This window comes from Malania oleifera, chromosome 4 (genome assembly GCF_029873635.1).
Source record: "Malania oleifera isolate guangnan ecotype guangnan chromosome 4, ASM2987363v1, whole genome shotgun sequence".
Classification (NCBI taxonomy): Eukaryota; Viridiplantae; Streptophyta; class Magnoliopsida; order Santalales; family Ximeniaceae; genus Malania; species Malania oleifera.
The window spans coordinates 119,463,789-119,481,170 of NC_080420.1; the positions used below are offsets into that span (position 1 = coordinate 119,463,789).

The 17,382-nt window shown below is 37.6% G+C and overlaps 1 protein-coding gene and 1 pseudogene across 5 annotated transcripts in view; one reads left to right on the forward strand and one right to left on the reverse strand.

Annotated features, from left to right (window-relative positions):
• LOC131154185 (phospholipase D zeta 1-like) overlaps positions 1-16,963 on the forward strand; it is a 42,726-nt gene extending 25,763 nt beyond the window's left edge. For 4 of the 5 annotated variants that reach the window (XM_058106768.1, XM_058106769.1, XM_058106771.1 and 1 more), the window contains 14 exons: positions 4,465-4,707; positions 4,791-4,907; positions 5,782-5,921; positions 6,064-6,213; positions 11,868-12,024; positions 12,116-12,628; positions 12,845-12,955; positions 14,215-14,361; positions 14,450-14,647; positions 15,203-15,304; positions 15,632-15,763; positions 15,983-16,048; positions 16,471-16,532; positions 16,623-16,963. In XM_058106768.1, coding sequence (XP_057962751.1) covers positions 4,465-4,707; positions 4,791-4,907; positions 5,782-5,921; positions 6,064-6,213; positions 11,868-12,024; positions 12,116-12,628; positions 12,845-12,955; positions 14,215-14,361; positions 14,450-14,647; positions 15,203-15,304; positions 15,632-15,763; positions 15,983-16,048; positions 16,471-16,532; positions 16,623-16,860 — 2,376 coding nt within the window. In that variant the 3' untranslated portion in view covers positions 16,861-16,963. The remainder of the gene's footprint in view (positions 1-4,464; positions 4,708-4,790; positions 4,908-5,781; positions 5,922-6,063; positions 6,214-11,867; positions 12,025-12,115; positions 12,629-12,844; positions 12,956-14,214; positions 14,362-14,449; positions 14,648-15,202; positions 15,305-15,631; positions 15,764-15,982; positions 16,049-16,470; positions 16,533-16,622) is intronic. The other variant, XM_058106772.1, reaches the window with a different exon arrangement.
• Positions 851-1,267, reverse strand: LOC131154186 (large ribosomal subunit protein eL27y-like; annotated as a pseudogene).
• Positions 16,964-17,382: the final 419 nt, after the last annotated feature.

Consider the following 17,382-nt stretch of genomic DNA (forward strand, 5'->3'; position numbering starts at 1 on the left):
GCGTCTTGTATTCAGTATGTTCAATTAATGGAATTTCTCTCAGTGTGTTTATTGTTCTATCCTTCCTTGTTCTACTCTTTCTTGTTATCGATCCTACACTGAGTGCCCATTTGGTATCAAAGCCATGACAGCTTAAAGACTCCTTCGGAGCCTCCATCACTCCTTGATTGATGGATCCCTTTGCCCACAATAGAGGTTATTGTTCTAACCTAGTATGTTTAGTGGTTGTTGTAGGAACCCGAACCAAGAAAAAGAAAAGAAAAGAGAAAATCTAAGAAAAGAAGGAAATTGGTTTGGCACAAGACCAAATTGTCGACGGTTTCAACTATCGAGAGCTCATATGTACAGTATACGGGAGAATTTGGTTGGTAAGTGACCAAACTGTCGACGGTTTCAGGAAAACCGTTGACAATTTTCTGCTAGGCAGGGGCTTATAAGTTAGGTTTTTGTTATAATATTTCATTTCAACTCATACTCTCTCTTTCCTAGGGTTTCCTCTCTCAACCCTCATGCGTCTCTCTCTCTCTCTCATAAGCTCCCCCGGGTCACCCTCTTACTCTTTGATCCTCTTTCCCTCCTCCCGGCTTGCAGGTCCATGTTCCTCGGCCGATTTAGAAGCTAGGGTTTCGATTCTCCAAAGGTTTTAGGCAGATTTTTCAGGAACAGGTAGGGGTGAGCATAATTCGGGGAAACCCGAATTAACCGACCGAAATTGGTCGGTTCGGTTCGGTTAAAAAAACCAATTCGGTCGATTCGGTTATGCCTTCCAACATTTCGGTGAATCGGGTTTCGGTTCGGTGAATAGAAAATATTAATTTGGTTAACCGATTAACCGATTTAATAAGGATACTCAGAGCTTGGTGAAGAACCACCTGTTTTTGCTGGTCTTGATTCTCTCCTCGAGCTTGGCCTTTGTTTCTTTGGTGGCGGTGACCTTCTTGTTGCGGGACTAAAGGGTTTCGAGCGTGACGATGTCCTTGAGATCGACATCGAGGGTGTACCGTGTGGGCATAACGTGGTTGTAGTTCACCAGCTTGATGAAGGCCTTCACGCGAGACTTCTTCGCGGTCTTCTTGGCGGAGTCCTTGCAGTCTGCAGATCACCTTCTTCGGGTACTTGGCTCCTCCGGCAACCAAACAGTGCCCGTATGGACGGTCACAGACTCACAGGTGCCATCGTTGAACGATCGGATGATCACTGCTTTGTGGCCGGCATAGTGGCCTTGGAGGAGGACCACCGCCTTGTTTGGCTTCAGAAACTTCACCATTCTCTCCCTATCCCCCCCCCCGCTCTCTCTCTCTTTGAGTAAAACCCTATGCAACTCAACCAGCTCAGTTCAAATTTTGGGTCCCAAATGAAAGAACCCACCAGCTCGGAAGAAGAATTTGAGCTGGTAATCGAGTACACAGCTCCGCGATTGAACCGGAAGCATGTTATGTAGATGAAGGGTCTGTACTCCGGCGCTAGCCCCTCGTGCCCCATCTCTCTCTCTCTCTCTAAGTTTAAAAAGAGGAGATGACTCTGCGCTTCAATCAGCTCGTGCCATTGATTTTGGTTTTCTTCCTTCTGTTTGCCTTCTCTCTCACTGTTAGATCTTCAAGCAATGGCAGTATAGAGAAGGAAAAAACATTAGCTATGATAAAACCTGATGGATACATGAACCTGGCTTTCGGTTAAATTCAGTTAATCGAATTACCCGAAAAAAAATTCGATTCGGTTCGGTTAACAGTATTCTTCAACCGAAAATTTCGGTTAGTTTGGTTAATAACCGAATTTGGCCGAATTGACCATTTGCTCACCCCTAGGAACAGGTAAGGGGAAAAACATATATGTTTTTCTGAACGAATCAGGCATATGAAAATGATAGTTTGATTATTATACGTATTTGGGGAAAAATAAAGTGAATGAGTTGATCATGTCCTTTTTCCAGTAAAACATATAGTTGAGTCAAATTAAACCCTAGAGATGATCATACCCTTGTTTTCAGCAAATTATATGGTCCTCGGGCAGTTTATTATATTATGATTTATCAGTCAAAATTGTGGGGCATGAGAATGAGTATTATGGCATAATTAAACATGATAGTTTTATCAGATGGTTTTATCAGTATAACGATATGGCGGCTATATGCCGGTTATGATGTAATGATATGGCGACTATATGCCGATTATGATATAATGATATGGCGGCTATATGCCGATTATGATATTATGATATGGCGACTATATGCCGGTTATGATATAATGATATGGCAGCTATATGCTGAGTTATGGTATGCCGATTTTATACCAAGATAGAATATGAGGGCTTTATGCTGAGATATGATATGCTGGTTTTATACCGAGACAGGAAATGACATATTTTATAAAGAATTATGAACATGTCAAGTTTTATGCAATTTTACGAAAATGAAATCATGTTACAGTTTTTATTACATAAATTGCAATATATGGTTTAAGAACCCTGAGGGATCAAATGTAATGAAAGCACGGTACCGTAGCTATAGTCTGGTAGGGAGTGCAACCACATTGGTATGATAGTGTGGTGTTGGATAGTCGATTTGGCGTGGGTACAGTACTACTCCTGAAGGACATTTCGGGAGACTCCTACCGAAGGACATTCTGGGAGACCCTACCGAAGGACATTCCGGGACAGGGTAGGCAAATCGTACTTACAGACGTACCAGTTTTGACTTAGCATTGGTTGACCGGCCATATGCTAAGTTCAGTCTTTGGACCGCACAACCCGTCATGGGGGGAAGCATGTCGTTAGCTCAATTAGCCCAAGAGGGTTGGTTCTTCTATGCATATATTTGTGAATTTACGAAAAACAGGCTATATTGAGCCAAATTATATTATGAAGGAAATTATATGTATTTTTAGTTATACAGGTGAGTACAGTTTTCAAATATCATTTTCTATACAGTTAAATAAATGGAAATATTATGTTCACACTAAAACTCATGTCAGCCACACACTGATGATAACCTAATCCATCTTACTAAGAAGTGTCTCACCCTAATATCCATCTCATGTTTTAGGTCCTATAGGAAATTAGGAAATCGGTCCTAGCGTGCGACAGGGCTGGGAGTAGTTTTTTATTAGTTTTTGTAAGTGTGGTGGGATACTGGATTTTGTGATGTTTTGTTTATTTGGGTTGTATTATATATAACATGGAGATAACTGGGATAGTTTAGAACTCTAGTAAAGTGTTTTGAGGTTGTATGTCTTCCGTTGCATGTCTTATTTTCAGTTATGGATAGGAACACCCGGGATCCCCTTCTGGGGGCAGGTTGTGTAATTTATGGTATCAGAGACTATTACAGGGAAGTATGTATGTAAAAATAGCACTCCAGGCCCCACCGGGTTCAAGGTCCTAGAATTACCACATCCTATGTGGATCCTGCACATCAAAATAGTGATGAACAAAGCCAAACTGAATGTTTCATTCCAAGCATCCCTTTCCTTTTGAAGTCATTAGAAAATAAGACCCAAGGTGCCCTTGACATGTTGGAAGGCTGTATTTTGGTCGGGTTGAGCTGGCTTCTCTAGTGATTGATGAGGAACAGGAATGCTTTGATTGATTCGGTTGGTCTTTGAGTGTGCTGCCTCTTTTTATGGTGGAGAAAAGAGTCACTACCTCTAAAGGATGCCTACATTGATATAGGCTGGTACATCAGTTGAGGAGATCTGAAAGCCAAAGTGGATGGTGGAAATAGAGGATCAATCCCCGCTTCTCTATGCTGCTGCTGCTGGCTTTGCTTGAGAGAATTTAGCTGAGCTTAAGGTGCTGCATGTCTGCTTCCTTATTTTTGAAGGAAGGAGAGAATGGTAACATATGTTTGATCATTTGCATCATATAATTGAAGTAAAAGGCAATGCAAAAATACCAAGACTTCACAATGTTATTGGAAGCGTGAACTGTTGAGAATAATCTGGATTCTGGACACAAAAAATGATGTGCATTACTTGTTTCTATTGTTTTTAGTTTTAAATTTTTAAATAATTTGATCTTTCCAAAATTCATATTGCATTAAACTTACGACTAGGAAAAAATATTTTCTTGTCAGCTTGTTCATCATGTGACAAAGTTCAATCTGTATATAGTATATTAGTAAACCAACTTGCTAGGTTGAACAGAAAATTTCATTGAATGCTCCAACTTGCCAAGTACAAAGCAGAGTCCGTTCAATGCTACACTTGCGGAAACTCAAATATTTTGACTGGAATGATTATTAATTTGAGGGTTCTAGGAAATATTTCTTGAGCAATCCTAGTCTTGTGGCAACAAAGAGGCATGGATTGAGTTTCTAATTGATTTGATTTCATGGATTTAATTATTCTTCATGTTGCTGTGAGTGATCCTGAGAAAATTACAAGTGTGTTATGAGTACTCATTGGACAAAAATCACTTCTTTTTATGATAACGTCTATTGAAATGACAATGTTTTGAAATTTCTAAAAGGTTTCTTGTGGGAATCGGAGTATAAAGTTAAGAACAACAAGTAAAGCAAAAGTTAAAGAGTGGATTGCTGCAGTTAATGATGCCGGTCTAAGGCCTCCTGAGGGTTGGTGCCATCCTCACCGCTTTGGTTCTTTTGCTCCTCCAAGAGGTTTGATTGAAGATGGCAGTCAAGCTCAATGGTTTATAGATGGTCAAGCTGCCTTTGAAGCAATTGCTTCATCAATTGAGGATGCAAAGTCAGAGGTTCATTTGTTCCCTGCAGAAAATATCAGTCAATGTCCCTTTTAGTTAGTATGACACTTAAATTGGTTGAAAATTTCTTGCAGATATTCATTACAGGTTGGTGGGTTTGCCCAGATTTGTATCTCAGACGTCCTTTTGAAAACCATGGCCCTTCTCGATTAGATGCCTTATTAGAAGCAAAAGCTAAGCAAGGGGTTCAGGTACAAACACTTTTTTCTTGATGTCATATTATTTCTTTGCATCAAATTTCTTGTGTTTAATGAGACAAGATTATTGAGAATTTTGAGTTGTTGCCAACTTCTGTGATAAATAATATCTTCAGCTTGCAAGGGAAAGTGTTTTGATTGTTTCATATTAATATGTGGTACTTATTTGCAGTTCAATTATTAGATTTTTTGGCAACTTTAATTAAATAGTTAGTCAGGAAGACCAGGTTTCAGATCTATGTCATTTCTTATATATCCAAAATCATATCTTAGGATAGAAATATAATGGAACCAGTCAGTTCAGAAAATCAAGATTCTTTTTACTAGGGTTTCGAGTACAATATTGTGATGATACAGCAAAGATTTGTGTGTTGCAGAATGGGATTGGCATTGTTTAGAATGGTGGGATAAATGCTGCATTTTTATTCCTAAAGTCAAGCTCATTATACACAGTTATTGTTTGCTCAAATCAGTATTTGTGCTAAGCTTCAACACTATTTTTATTAACTAGAATAGTTATGATGAAAGTTGCTGGTTTGGATTTTACTTTTTGTTCTTATTAAGAGTTTTAGAATTAATTTGCTCCTGAAGCAGACATATGCTCCCATCATTTCAGTAAATCAATGTGTTATACACTGATTTTCTTACAGGAGTATGTGCAAGCTTCACGTTACTGTCTTAAGGGTAAAGGACTTCCTGTCCTTTTTTTAATGTTGTCACGATAACTGCCTCTTCTTTTGATGATCCACCCTGCCATCTTCTAAAAATCCATTTTTCAATTTTCCACTGTATATTTCTAGTTTTAATCAATTTCTTGACCGATCTGAATATGGTTCAAGTGTTCAATTAAGTACTAACGACTCTACAGATTTATATTCTTCTCTATAAGGAGGTTGCCCTTGCTTTAAAGATCAACAGCTTTTACAGTAAGAGAAGGCTTCTGAGCATTCATGAAAATATTAGAGTATTGCGCTATCCCGACCATTTCTCAACTGGCATTTATTTATGGTATGCAGGTCATGAGGAAAATTTATTCAACATTTCTATTGTCATCAAAATTTTCATGCCTTTCTATTTTCTACATTATATCTGGTACTCTATTTTGACTTGGTTTCTCACAAACAATGCTAATTACTTTGGCTGCATGCAGGTCACACCATGAAAAACTTGTCATTATTGATTACGGGATTTGCTTTATTGGAGGACTGGATTTATGTTTTGGTCGCTATGATACCCCTGAACATAAAGTGGGCGATTGGCCCCCATGCATATGGCCTGGGAAGGACTACTACAATGCAAGGTAAATTATATTTCACTGTTAGGAAATTGAATGGATAGGAACAGTATCACACAGCTAAAATAAGAAATTAGAAAAGAGGAATTGACACCAAGATTTACGTGGAAAACCCCCAAACAAATTGAGGGAAAAACCACGGGCAAGAGTAGAAGGAATCCACTATGAAAAATAATGATACAACTTCTCTCAAATTAGGAGAAACTAGAAACACGGGCTACAACAGAGATACTTTGTAGGAGAGTACTTGATCTCTCTCTAAAGGTGGAGTTGGAGATGCTTGGGATGGATACAACTTCCTTCACCACCACTTCCCTATTTATAGGGGTTTTGTAAGCCTCTTTTTCAAAGCCGTCAAATGAATAGTGTAGCCACCTTTGTAGACTTGTGCAGCCACTAAATGAATAGTGCAACCACCAAATGAATAGTGTAGCCACCTTTGTAGACTTGTGCAGCCACCAAATGAATAGTGTAGCCACCATATAAATAGTACAACCATCATATGAATAGTACAGCCCCTATGTTAGACTTTGAATGCTTGAAAAAAGACTTTACAATTTAACATTCTCCCGCTTAAAGTCATTTTCAAATCCCTTTTTTTTTTTTTTTTTTCATCCTTTCTAGTTTTGCTAGTTTCATGCCACTTACGTTTCTGTTAAGTCATAAGAGGATCTACTCCATATGAACTTGTCAGTGTTGATTGGTTTTGTCATAACATCTGCTAGGTTGTCTTTGGTGTGAATTTTTTGCATGTCCACACTTCCTTCTTCCAAAACTTCTTGAACGAAGTGATACTGTACTTCGATGTGTTTTGTCTTGGAATGAAAAGCTGGATTCCTTGCAATATGCAAGGCACTCTGACTATCACAATATAGAGAAATTTTCTCTTGACTGTGCCCGAGTTCTTCCAATAGTCTTTTAATCCATATTGCCTCCTTACAAGCCTGCGTAGCTGCCATATATTCAGCTTCAGTCGTAGACAATGCCACAACAGTCTGCAACTTTGATACCCAGCTTACTGCTCCTCCTGCAAGAGTAAACACATAACCTGTAGTGGATTTTATTTTGTCAAGATCACCTGCAAAATCTGAATCAACATATCCCCTGACAATAAATTCTGATCCTTCATAACATAATGCAGCATCTGAGGTCCCTTTAATGTATCTTAGGACCCTCTTCACAGCATTCCAATGCTCTCTACCAGGATTCGCCATGAACCGACTGACCGTACCAACTGCTTGAGCAATATCTGGTCTTGTACAAATCATAGCATACATTAGGCTTCCCACTGCTGATGCATACGGCACTCGAGACAATTCCATCCTCTCTGCTTCATTGCTAGGACACATACTTGAGGATAATTTATAATTGACAGGAATTGGGGTAGAAATTGGCTTACAATCTTGCATGTTGAAGCGTCGCAAGACTTTCTTCAAATAATTCTTTTGAGAAAGCCAAATCTTCTTGTCTTTTCTATCTCGGTTAATTTGCATCCCTAAAATCTTGTTTGCTGGTCCCAAATCCTTTATATCAAACTCCCTAGCCAATTGTGCCTTCAATTCTTGGACTCTTTCTTTGTTGGGGCCTACAACCAACATATCATCCACATACAACAATAAAATAATGAAATCATTATTACCAAACCTCTTGTAGTACGTACAATGGTCTACACTGAGTCTGTTGTATCTAAGGCTAATTATGAAGGAATCAAATCTCTTGTACCAACATCTTGGCGCCTGCTTTAAACCGTACAGAGATTTGGTTAACCTGCAAACCAAGTTTTCTTTTCCTTTTTCTTCAAAACCTTCTGGTTGGAGCATGTAAATTTCTTCTTCAAGTTCTCCATAAAGAAAAACAGTTTTCACGTCTAACTGCTCTAGATATAAATCAAACACAGCACACATAGCCAATACAGTTCTGATAGTAGTAAGTCTAACAACTGGAGAAAATATCTCATTAAAGTCAATACCTTCTTTCTGAGCATACCCTTTCACTACCAGTCTTGCACGATATCGTTCCACCTGATCGTTACCATCTCGTTTGATCTTGTAGACCCATTTATTTCCAATGGCTTTACGTCCATGTGGTAATGGAACAAGCTCCCATGTATTATTTCTGTACAAGGCTTCAATTTCTTCCTGCATTGCTGTCATCCACAAAGAAACATCAGTGCTACTAATAGCCTCATGGAAAGTTGATGGCTCTCCATCTTCTGTTAGAAGACAATATGCAGTATTGCTTGCCATGACATAATCTGAGTGCCATGATGGTTTCCTTGTTTCACGTACTGAACGTCGAACTTCTGTATCATTGGCCTCATTTGATTCTTGTTCCTCATGCTCTGGTGCGGTTTCAAAAGAATCTTTATTTTCTTCTATCTGAACAGTAGTCGTTTCCGAAGTGTTGTTGTTTTCTATATTTTGCATTTCATTTTCTACAATATCACATCTCTGCTGACTACGACCTTGCGGGCAGTGGGATCCCACAGGCGATACTCCTTGACTCCGTCAGCATAACCCAAGAATATGCATTTCCTAGACTTTGGGTCCAGTTTAGTTCTTTCTTGGGCATTATACATTACATATGCAGGACATCCAAAAATGTGAAGAGAAGAATATTGGGCTGGCTTACCAATCCACATCTCCATTGGTGTCTTCAAACCAATTGCTGTTGACGGTGATTGATTTATCACATAATAAGCGGTTTTGACTACTTCAGCCCAGAATGACTTGGCTAGATCTGTAGTCTTCAACATGACTCTGGTCCTTTCCAATTTGGTTCTATTCATCGGCTCTGCTACGCCATTTTGGTGAGATGTATGCACAACAGTGAACTGCCTTTGAATACCCTCTTGCTTGCAAAATGAAATAAAATTGCCATCTTTATATTCTCCTCCATTATCTGTCCTTAAGCACTTGATTCTTTTTCCAGATTCAAGTTCCACCTGCGCTTTGAATTCTTTGAACACTAGAAACACATCTGACTTCCTCTTGATTGGATACACCCATAATCTCCTGGAGTAGTCATCAATAAATGATACAAAATAATGCGCCCCTCCTAGGGATGGAACTGGTGATTCCCATACGTCAGAATGAATCAAGTCTAGAATGTGTTTGCTTCTGGCAGTAGATCTTTCAAATTTTATTCTATGTTGCTTACTTGTAACACAATGCTCACAGGAAGGTAGACTTACTAATTTGAGTCCGGGAAGAAGATTACGTTCTGAAAGAATCTTCAGACCACGTTCAGACATGTGGCCAAGTTTACGATGCCACATTATCGTTGATTCTTCCTGGGTTGTTGCAACTGATGCGTCTCCCTGTTGTATAGTATTTCCCAGCAGTGTGTATAGATTTGCCACGATCTTTTCTGCTTTCATCAATACAAGCTCGCCTTTGACAACTTTCAAGATCCCATTTTCAATAAGGGTCTTACAGCTGAGGTCATCTAACTGTCCAAGAGACAGTAAATTTTTCTTCAAGCCCTTCACATGTCGTACCCCTTGAATAGTGCGAATTGTACCGTCGTACATCTTCAGTTTAATATTACCAACTCTAGCGATCTCTAAGGCATGATCATTACCCATGAATACAGATTTGCCTGAAATAGGTTCATAAGAGTGGAACCAATCTCGGCGAGAGGTCATGTGCCAAGTTGCTCTTGAATCCATGATCCATACATCAGTAAGTTTCTTACCACTTTTAGAGATCGTTTCCGCTTCGCTGTACAGGATTTCGCCATCACTAGAAGTACTCGCAGTGCATCCTTGAGAAGCGTTCTCCTCAGGAGCTTTCCCTGCATTCTTCTTCTTATGCCAACAATCCTTCGAGATGTGCCCCCTTTTGCCACAGTTGTAGCATTTAAAATTCTTCTTACTCCTTGACTTTGATCTACCATGATTGTGACTCCCACTAGGGCCACGTTCTGTTGATCTTCCTCTCGTCATCGGTAGTGCCTCAACTTGTTGAAACTCGACGATCTGTCTTCCTTGTTTTTGCGTCTGGATTCCTCTTCCAGAACAGCTGCCGCAACATCATCAAAGACTAGATTATCTAATTGAATATTATTTGTAATGTTGATGATGAGTTGATCATACGAATCTGGCAGACTTTGGAGTAGAAGCTCCGCTCGTTCGGTTGGCTCAATATTATGGCCTAACGTTGTCAGTTGGGAGAACAACGTATTAAGATTGTTGATGTGGTCCGTAACCGATGTGGACTCACTCATTCGAAGAGAGTAGAGTCGCCTCTTTAAGAAGATCTTATTGTGAAGTGACTTTACCTCATAGAGCTTTGTCAGTGCATCCCAAATTTCTTTTGCTGACTTCTTCTCTGCAATGCTTGATAACACCGAATCTGCTAATGCTAGATGAAGATTAGCCACAACATTGTCATCCATCTCGCTCCATTTTTCGTTAGTTATCCCTGTTGGTCTGTCTCCAATTGCCGCTAAGCAATTGTCCTTTCTCAGGACCGCTTTCATCTTCCATTTCTAAAGGGAGAAATTACCCCCATTGAACTTCTCAATTTCGTACTTTGCTGCCATTGTAGTAGATAAGATCTGCTCCTCCACTAAACCGGCTCCCACTTTTTCACCGTGATCAATACCGTATACGTGAACAGTATCGTAAATGAATGGAACTGTGTACTTGAACAAATCTCGTATACGTTCACAATACTGTAAAAGTATCCGGTGACACGTGTGAATAGTAACCCCAACCCAAAGGCTGTAACCCAAGGCTCTGATACCACTGTTAGGAAATTGAATGGGTAGGAACAGTATCACACAGCTAAAATAAGAAATTAGAAAAGAGGAATTGACACCAAGATTTACGTGGAAAACCCCCAAACAAATTGAGGGAAAAACCATGGGCAAGAGTAGAAGAAATCCATTATGAAAAATAATGATACAACTTCTCTCAAATTAGGAGAAACTAGAAACACGGGCTACAATAGAGATACTTTGTAGGAGAGTACTTGATCTCTCTCTAAAGGTGGAGTTGGAGATGCTTGGGATGGATACAACTTCCTTCACCGCCACTTCCCTATTTATAGGGGTTTTGTAAGCCTCTTTTTCAAAGCCGTCAAATGAATAGTGTAGCCACCTTTATAGACTTGTGTAGCCACCAAATGAATAGTGTAGCCACCATATAAATAGTACAACCACCATATGAATAGTACAGCCCCTATGTTAGACTTTGAATGCTTGAAAAAAGACTTTACAATTTAACATTCACTCCCTCTCGCAAAATTGAAGAATTTAAGGATTTTTTCTATACAGTTGTTTGAAGAAAGGATGACTTGAAAGTTGTATTTTGAATGAAATCTCTATAGATTCTTAACATACATCAAGTTGGCTATGTTTGGTCAATAGGATGTATTCTAAGATGTGTACCAGTGATATGATTTTTCATTTTTTTTTAAATCTATGAATCTTTGTAAGGAACAAGTTCTTAAAGATTTGCAATGCCAAAATGGGTCAATGGAATTAGGCCCAGTATTTTTTTAAAATAATTTAATGAAATGTATCAAAATCATTTGAGCAATACCATTCATAATCAATATTGTGTCCCTTTTTGGGGCAGCTTGAAGAATATGGCATCTAGTTCTGAAACTCAACTTTAATAATTCTTCATATTTATGTTTATTTCCTTTGGCTAGAGAATGTGAACCAAATTCCTGGGAAGATACAATGAAAGATGAATTCGAGCGTGGCAAATTTCCTCGCATGCCATGGCATGATGTCCATTGTGCTCTTTGGGGCCCACCTTGCCGCGATGTTGCAAGGCACTTTGTTCAGCGTTGGAATTATGCAAAGGTTGATTTCATTTTGTTAATTGTATGATTAATTTAAAATTCAGTATAATGTTTCCATTCAAGTTAAGTTTCTAATATAAAACAATATTTAGAGAAATAAAGCTCCAAATGAACAAACAATCCCGCTACTTATGCCTCAACACCACATGGTTATCCCCCATTATATGGGAAGGAGCAGAGCTATGGACATTCCAAGAAACAGCTTAGAGGAACATCCAAAAAGGATTAATAGACAAGATTCATTTTTCTCCCAATCACCATCACAAGATATTCCACTGCTTTTGCCTCAAGAAGATGATGGACTAGAAGCTGCCACTGGAGACCAGAAGTCAAATGGTCTAAACGTATACCATAATTTTCTTCATCAGACAAGCAGAGTCGATCAAAATTTTCTGTTCTCTTTGAATAAGGCCAAAGTTGAACCTTTAGCTTCAGATACACAGATGTGTGGTTTTGTTGACGACCTCGGTCTCAATGATCCTCAGCTTGCAAAGTCAAATATTCGAATTTCAGATGAGTGGTGGAAACTGGAAGGGAATGACTACCAACTTTCTTCCATTGATGAAACTGGACAAGTTGGTCCGCGTACCCCATGCCGTTGCCAGGTCAGCTAATGCTCATTGAAACAAGTTTTGTTAGATTATATTTGAAAGAAAACATTTATTGAGGTCTAAACTGACATTAAGAATGTACTGTAGTACAGAAGAATTTATTCATGCAAGATGAATGTTTAAGCATGTCCTTGCTTTTTCATTGTTGTCTATACCACTATCATGTCTCCACCTTTTAATTATATCTGACTGCTTCTTGAGTAAGTGTAGGTTATTAGAAGTGTCAGCCAGTGGTCTGCTGGAACAAGTCAAACTGAGCAGAGTATTCATAGAGCCTATTGTTCACTTATCGAGAAAGCAGAACACTTTATCTACATAGAGGTAAGAAAACTAATATAAATGGACTTCCATTTGTTTAGCAATGAATTTTTAATGAAACTGCACAATCCTCTTTAGGTATAAAGAAAGGTTTTGTTCATGTCAGGCATCTAAATTTTTTTAAAAAAAAATTATAAAGGAATTCTATTTTCTTTGATGCGATAGCATGTGCTAGGTAACAATCTTGGGGCTTTAGATGGATAGGATTCAGATTTGAGTACATCAGGGTTCAACAATATTAAATTCTGCGGGATCCTTGAAATGCATTCACTTTTTATTTCGGATCTAGAGTACTTTGCATATTTCCTTAATCAAACCTAAATTTTGGTCTTATTCAAATATATACTGATATTTTATTCAATATTTTATTTCAAAAATATGTGTATTTGCATATTAAATAATTATCTAACCCTATGTTTGGGAGCATGAATTTCAAGCCTTGGATTTGGATTTGTGTGGATTTGGACAAAATGTAATACAAAATTGTATTAAATTTTCTCCAAATCCTCCAAAATATAAATCCAAGGCCTGAAATTCATGTTCCCAAATGCAGCGTAAATGCATAATATTTAATTGATTTATGAAGTTTATATATATTAATGAATATGTATAATACAGTTGTTTTATTATAGATATTGCACCTTATGCCACATAGTTGTCATTGATGTATCTTATTTACCCTATTCTAGTTCCAAACCTTGCATCATTACTTAAAAAATAAAAAATAAATAAATAAATAAAACTTATGTTTGACTGCTAATTTTTATCATTTTTTTTAAAAATCGAAGTAGTGATTGAGATCAACATAAAAAGTTCCTTAGAAATTTCCATATTTTTGAAGCCTTGAAGCTTTAATTGAAATCGAAATTTAAAACCTTGCTCTGAAGTAAGCAAAACCTTCCAGGCTTGGCTCAAACTCTTGCAAGTAATGGGTAGTCTTTGGTCTTGGGATCAACAGAAAATTCATATGTATAGAACCATAAATTTTGATGTATACATGCACTCATCTCATAATAAAATAGGCTTAGTTGTAAGACTCATAACATAGACCAGAATAGCACGTTGAATAGCCTATGCATGTTGACAAATCAAAAAAGACATGGCACTAGTAAAGGGTGAAGAACAAATATCCGTGGATGTCCAGTTGATAATAAGCTTAGCGACTTGATTTTTTAAGACCCTTGTATATTTTATTGAGCTAATAGTCGTAACATTGATTTTACTGATAATTTTGCAATTTTTGTGGGGGACATTGCTTCCAGAATCAGTTTTTCATTTCAGGTCTTTCCGGAGATGAGATTGTACAAAACCGCATCGTAGAAGCATTATACAAGCGCATCATGCTAGCACACAAACAGCAGAAGTGTTTCAGGGTTATTGTTGTCATACCTCTCTTACCAGGCTTCCAGGTTCTAGCTTTTTGTTTTATCTGCGAAAAATTAAGTTTGGAATGCTTTATTTTTTTCATTCTTGCTTTTTTGATTTTTATGTACACAGGGGGGGCTGGATGATGGTGGTGCAGCAACTGTGAGAGCCATAATGCATTGGCAGTATCGAACAATTTGCAGAGGGAAAAACTCAATTTTACATGAACTTAATGTACGACTTGGTCCTAAAACATATGATTACATTTCTTTCTATGGTCTCAGATCGTATGGGAGACTATTCGATGATGGTGCTATTGCCACAAGTCAGGTATGGTCTTTCCGCAGGGTCCTTTCTGAGTTAGGTTAGCTGAGTGCCTGTTTAGTTGTGAAAAACAGTTTTCATTTTCCATTTCAGATTTCCAAATAGTAACAAAAATTCCACCTTGTTTTTCAGTCTCCTAAGCGTTATAAATGGAATATGAAAAACAACAAAAATATGTTTTCCACCTTCCTATACAAATTTAAAATACTGGAAAAGAAAAAGCGGCTCTTTTGCAATTGTGGGAAACCAAAAAAGGAAAATAAAATTGTTTTCTACAAGTAGACAAGGCCTTAGATTTTTTTATGTTATTTTTTGATGAATAATCCATAGCCAATGCTCAATGCCACAAATGCACCTTCCACAGATTGCTTTGAGGGGCTACTGCCACTTAACCAATTGTTTGGTAGCTTGTTCTACATATTCTCTTTCTGTATGCTTGTCAGGCTTAGTAACATTATTTCTTGCATGCTTAGCTAGTTAGATGGTGGCAGGTCTATGTCAATTAGTTCTTACCTATGAATACATTTGTTCACTGATCGTATGTTTTCACCGATCATGCAGGTGTATGTGCACAGCAAAGTGATGATTGTAGATGATCGTGTTGTCTTGATTGGATCATCCAATATAAATGACAGAAGTCTGCTCGGGTCGAGAGATTCTGAAGTATCAATCATATCTCAACTTTACAACTCAATTCATAGCCGTTTTTACTAAATTTCTTTCTTTTCTTCTTTGTGGAGAATTTTTCTTGGATCGTTCCAGCTTCCGATGACTGAAAAATTGAAATTATTAGCTTCATACTTACAGAACATGCATGATACATGTATTTGCCAGCTTCTCATTTAGTTAGCGATTTTCCATCTATCTTTTTTCTTTTGTTGTATCACATTCCCTAACTTTTCGAAGCATGAATGCATTGTGACCTTCCTCCAACCATCACCCCAAAGGGAAGAAGGAAAAATAACTGTTAAAGCTTCTGTATTCCCACAGATTGCTGTGCTTGTTGAGGACAAAGATGTCTTTATATCATCTATGGATGGAGAGCCTTGGAAAGCCGGAAAATTTTCTTATAGTCTCAGGCTTTCCCTGTGGTCTGAGCACCTTGGGATTCAAGGAGAAGAGGTAAGAAAATTTATTATAATTTGAATTTCACCATGCTCCCTTGTTTTCATGAGACTACACAGCAAAGAGCATAAACTTTGGCTTGCTTTCAAGCAGCAAGAGGTTTTGGGTCCATTATTTTCTTTTCCATCAACTTCACTTCATGACATTGACCATATCATCATTAATAATTAACTCGATATCATTCATTCAATGTTATTCGTCATTTTTTTTTTCCAGATCAGGCAAATCAGAGATCCTATAGCTGACTCAACATACAAAGGTATATGGATGGAAACCGCAAAGGTAATATTGACCATTCTTATTAGTGATCATTTGTGAAAAATAATCAGTGCTTTTTGGAAACACAAAGCTATGAAGAATAAAGAAACTTGGAAAGTTCAATTTTCTCATAGTCCTCCGATATTTTTAGCATATTTATGTACACCAGTTGTTGCTCATGCTCATGCCTAATTTTGGCTAGCATCGAAGTTCTGTGAAACTCTTGCAGAAATTAGTTTCATCGGTGAAAAACTAAAGAAATCGTTTCTATATCCACAAAATATATATATATATATATATATATATATATGCATCTATTTATGAACTTTTTTAAGTATAACTATCTCTTTTTTTGTTTTTAGACTTTCTTGTTGCTATTTTTTTTCTGTCGCATATTCTTTTCGTTGTTACCCCCCTTCAATTAACTATGCTATTTGTATGTACAGAAGAATACCCAGATCTACCATGATGTTTTTGGTTGTATACCTAATGATCTCATACATTCCAGGTAAAAAAAAAATGAAAAAACTATGTTCGATCCTCGTTTCTTTTCTTTGTAACATGCTACGTATCTGTCATACCATGCCATCAAATGCAGAGCTGCCCTCAGACAAACCATGGCTGAATGGAAGCATAAACTTGGACATACCACCATTGATTTAGGAATTGCACCTGAGAAGCTAAATGAAGAGAGTAAAGCCACAGATCCACTGGAGAGATTGAAGTTGACGAGGGGACATCTTGTTTTTTTTCCCTTGGAGTTCATGTGTGAAGAAGATTTGAGACCAGTGTTCAATGAGGGCGAGTTTTACGCATCTCCCCAAGTGTTTTATTAACCAGTATATGATTTGATGGTGGGAATATGTCTTCAGATGTGTTTTATTGTGTACAGTTCAATGAAAAGATGAAATATAAATAAATTTGAAAATGGATAGACCCCCCATATTTGTACTTAAATTTGCAGAGAAATTCATGAAAGGGAAGAGATGTACAACAACAAAAAAGTTCTGAAGCTAATGATATTTATGTAAAAAAATATATATAAAGAGACTAGTCCCCATGATATGAATGAGGTAAATGTTTAATCCGTAATAGTATAATATGATGTAGCAATCCCGAGGATTATTAGAGAATTCTGAGAATAAAGGGTCAATAACACAGAGATTGTATTGGGATTTATTGGGCAGATTTTATGCATTAATTTTAGGCAATTCTTTCCTTGTTAATATGCGATTGTATTATATATATAGAGTAGTTGTACAAAAATCAATTCAAGAAATACATAAATTGTTCATTCTGATTTCATGGTATCAGAGCTAGAAGAGTAAACCTAATTATCAATGACGAAAAACGTCGCC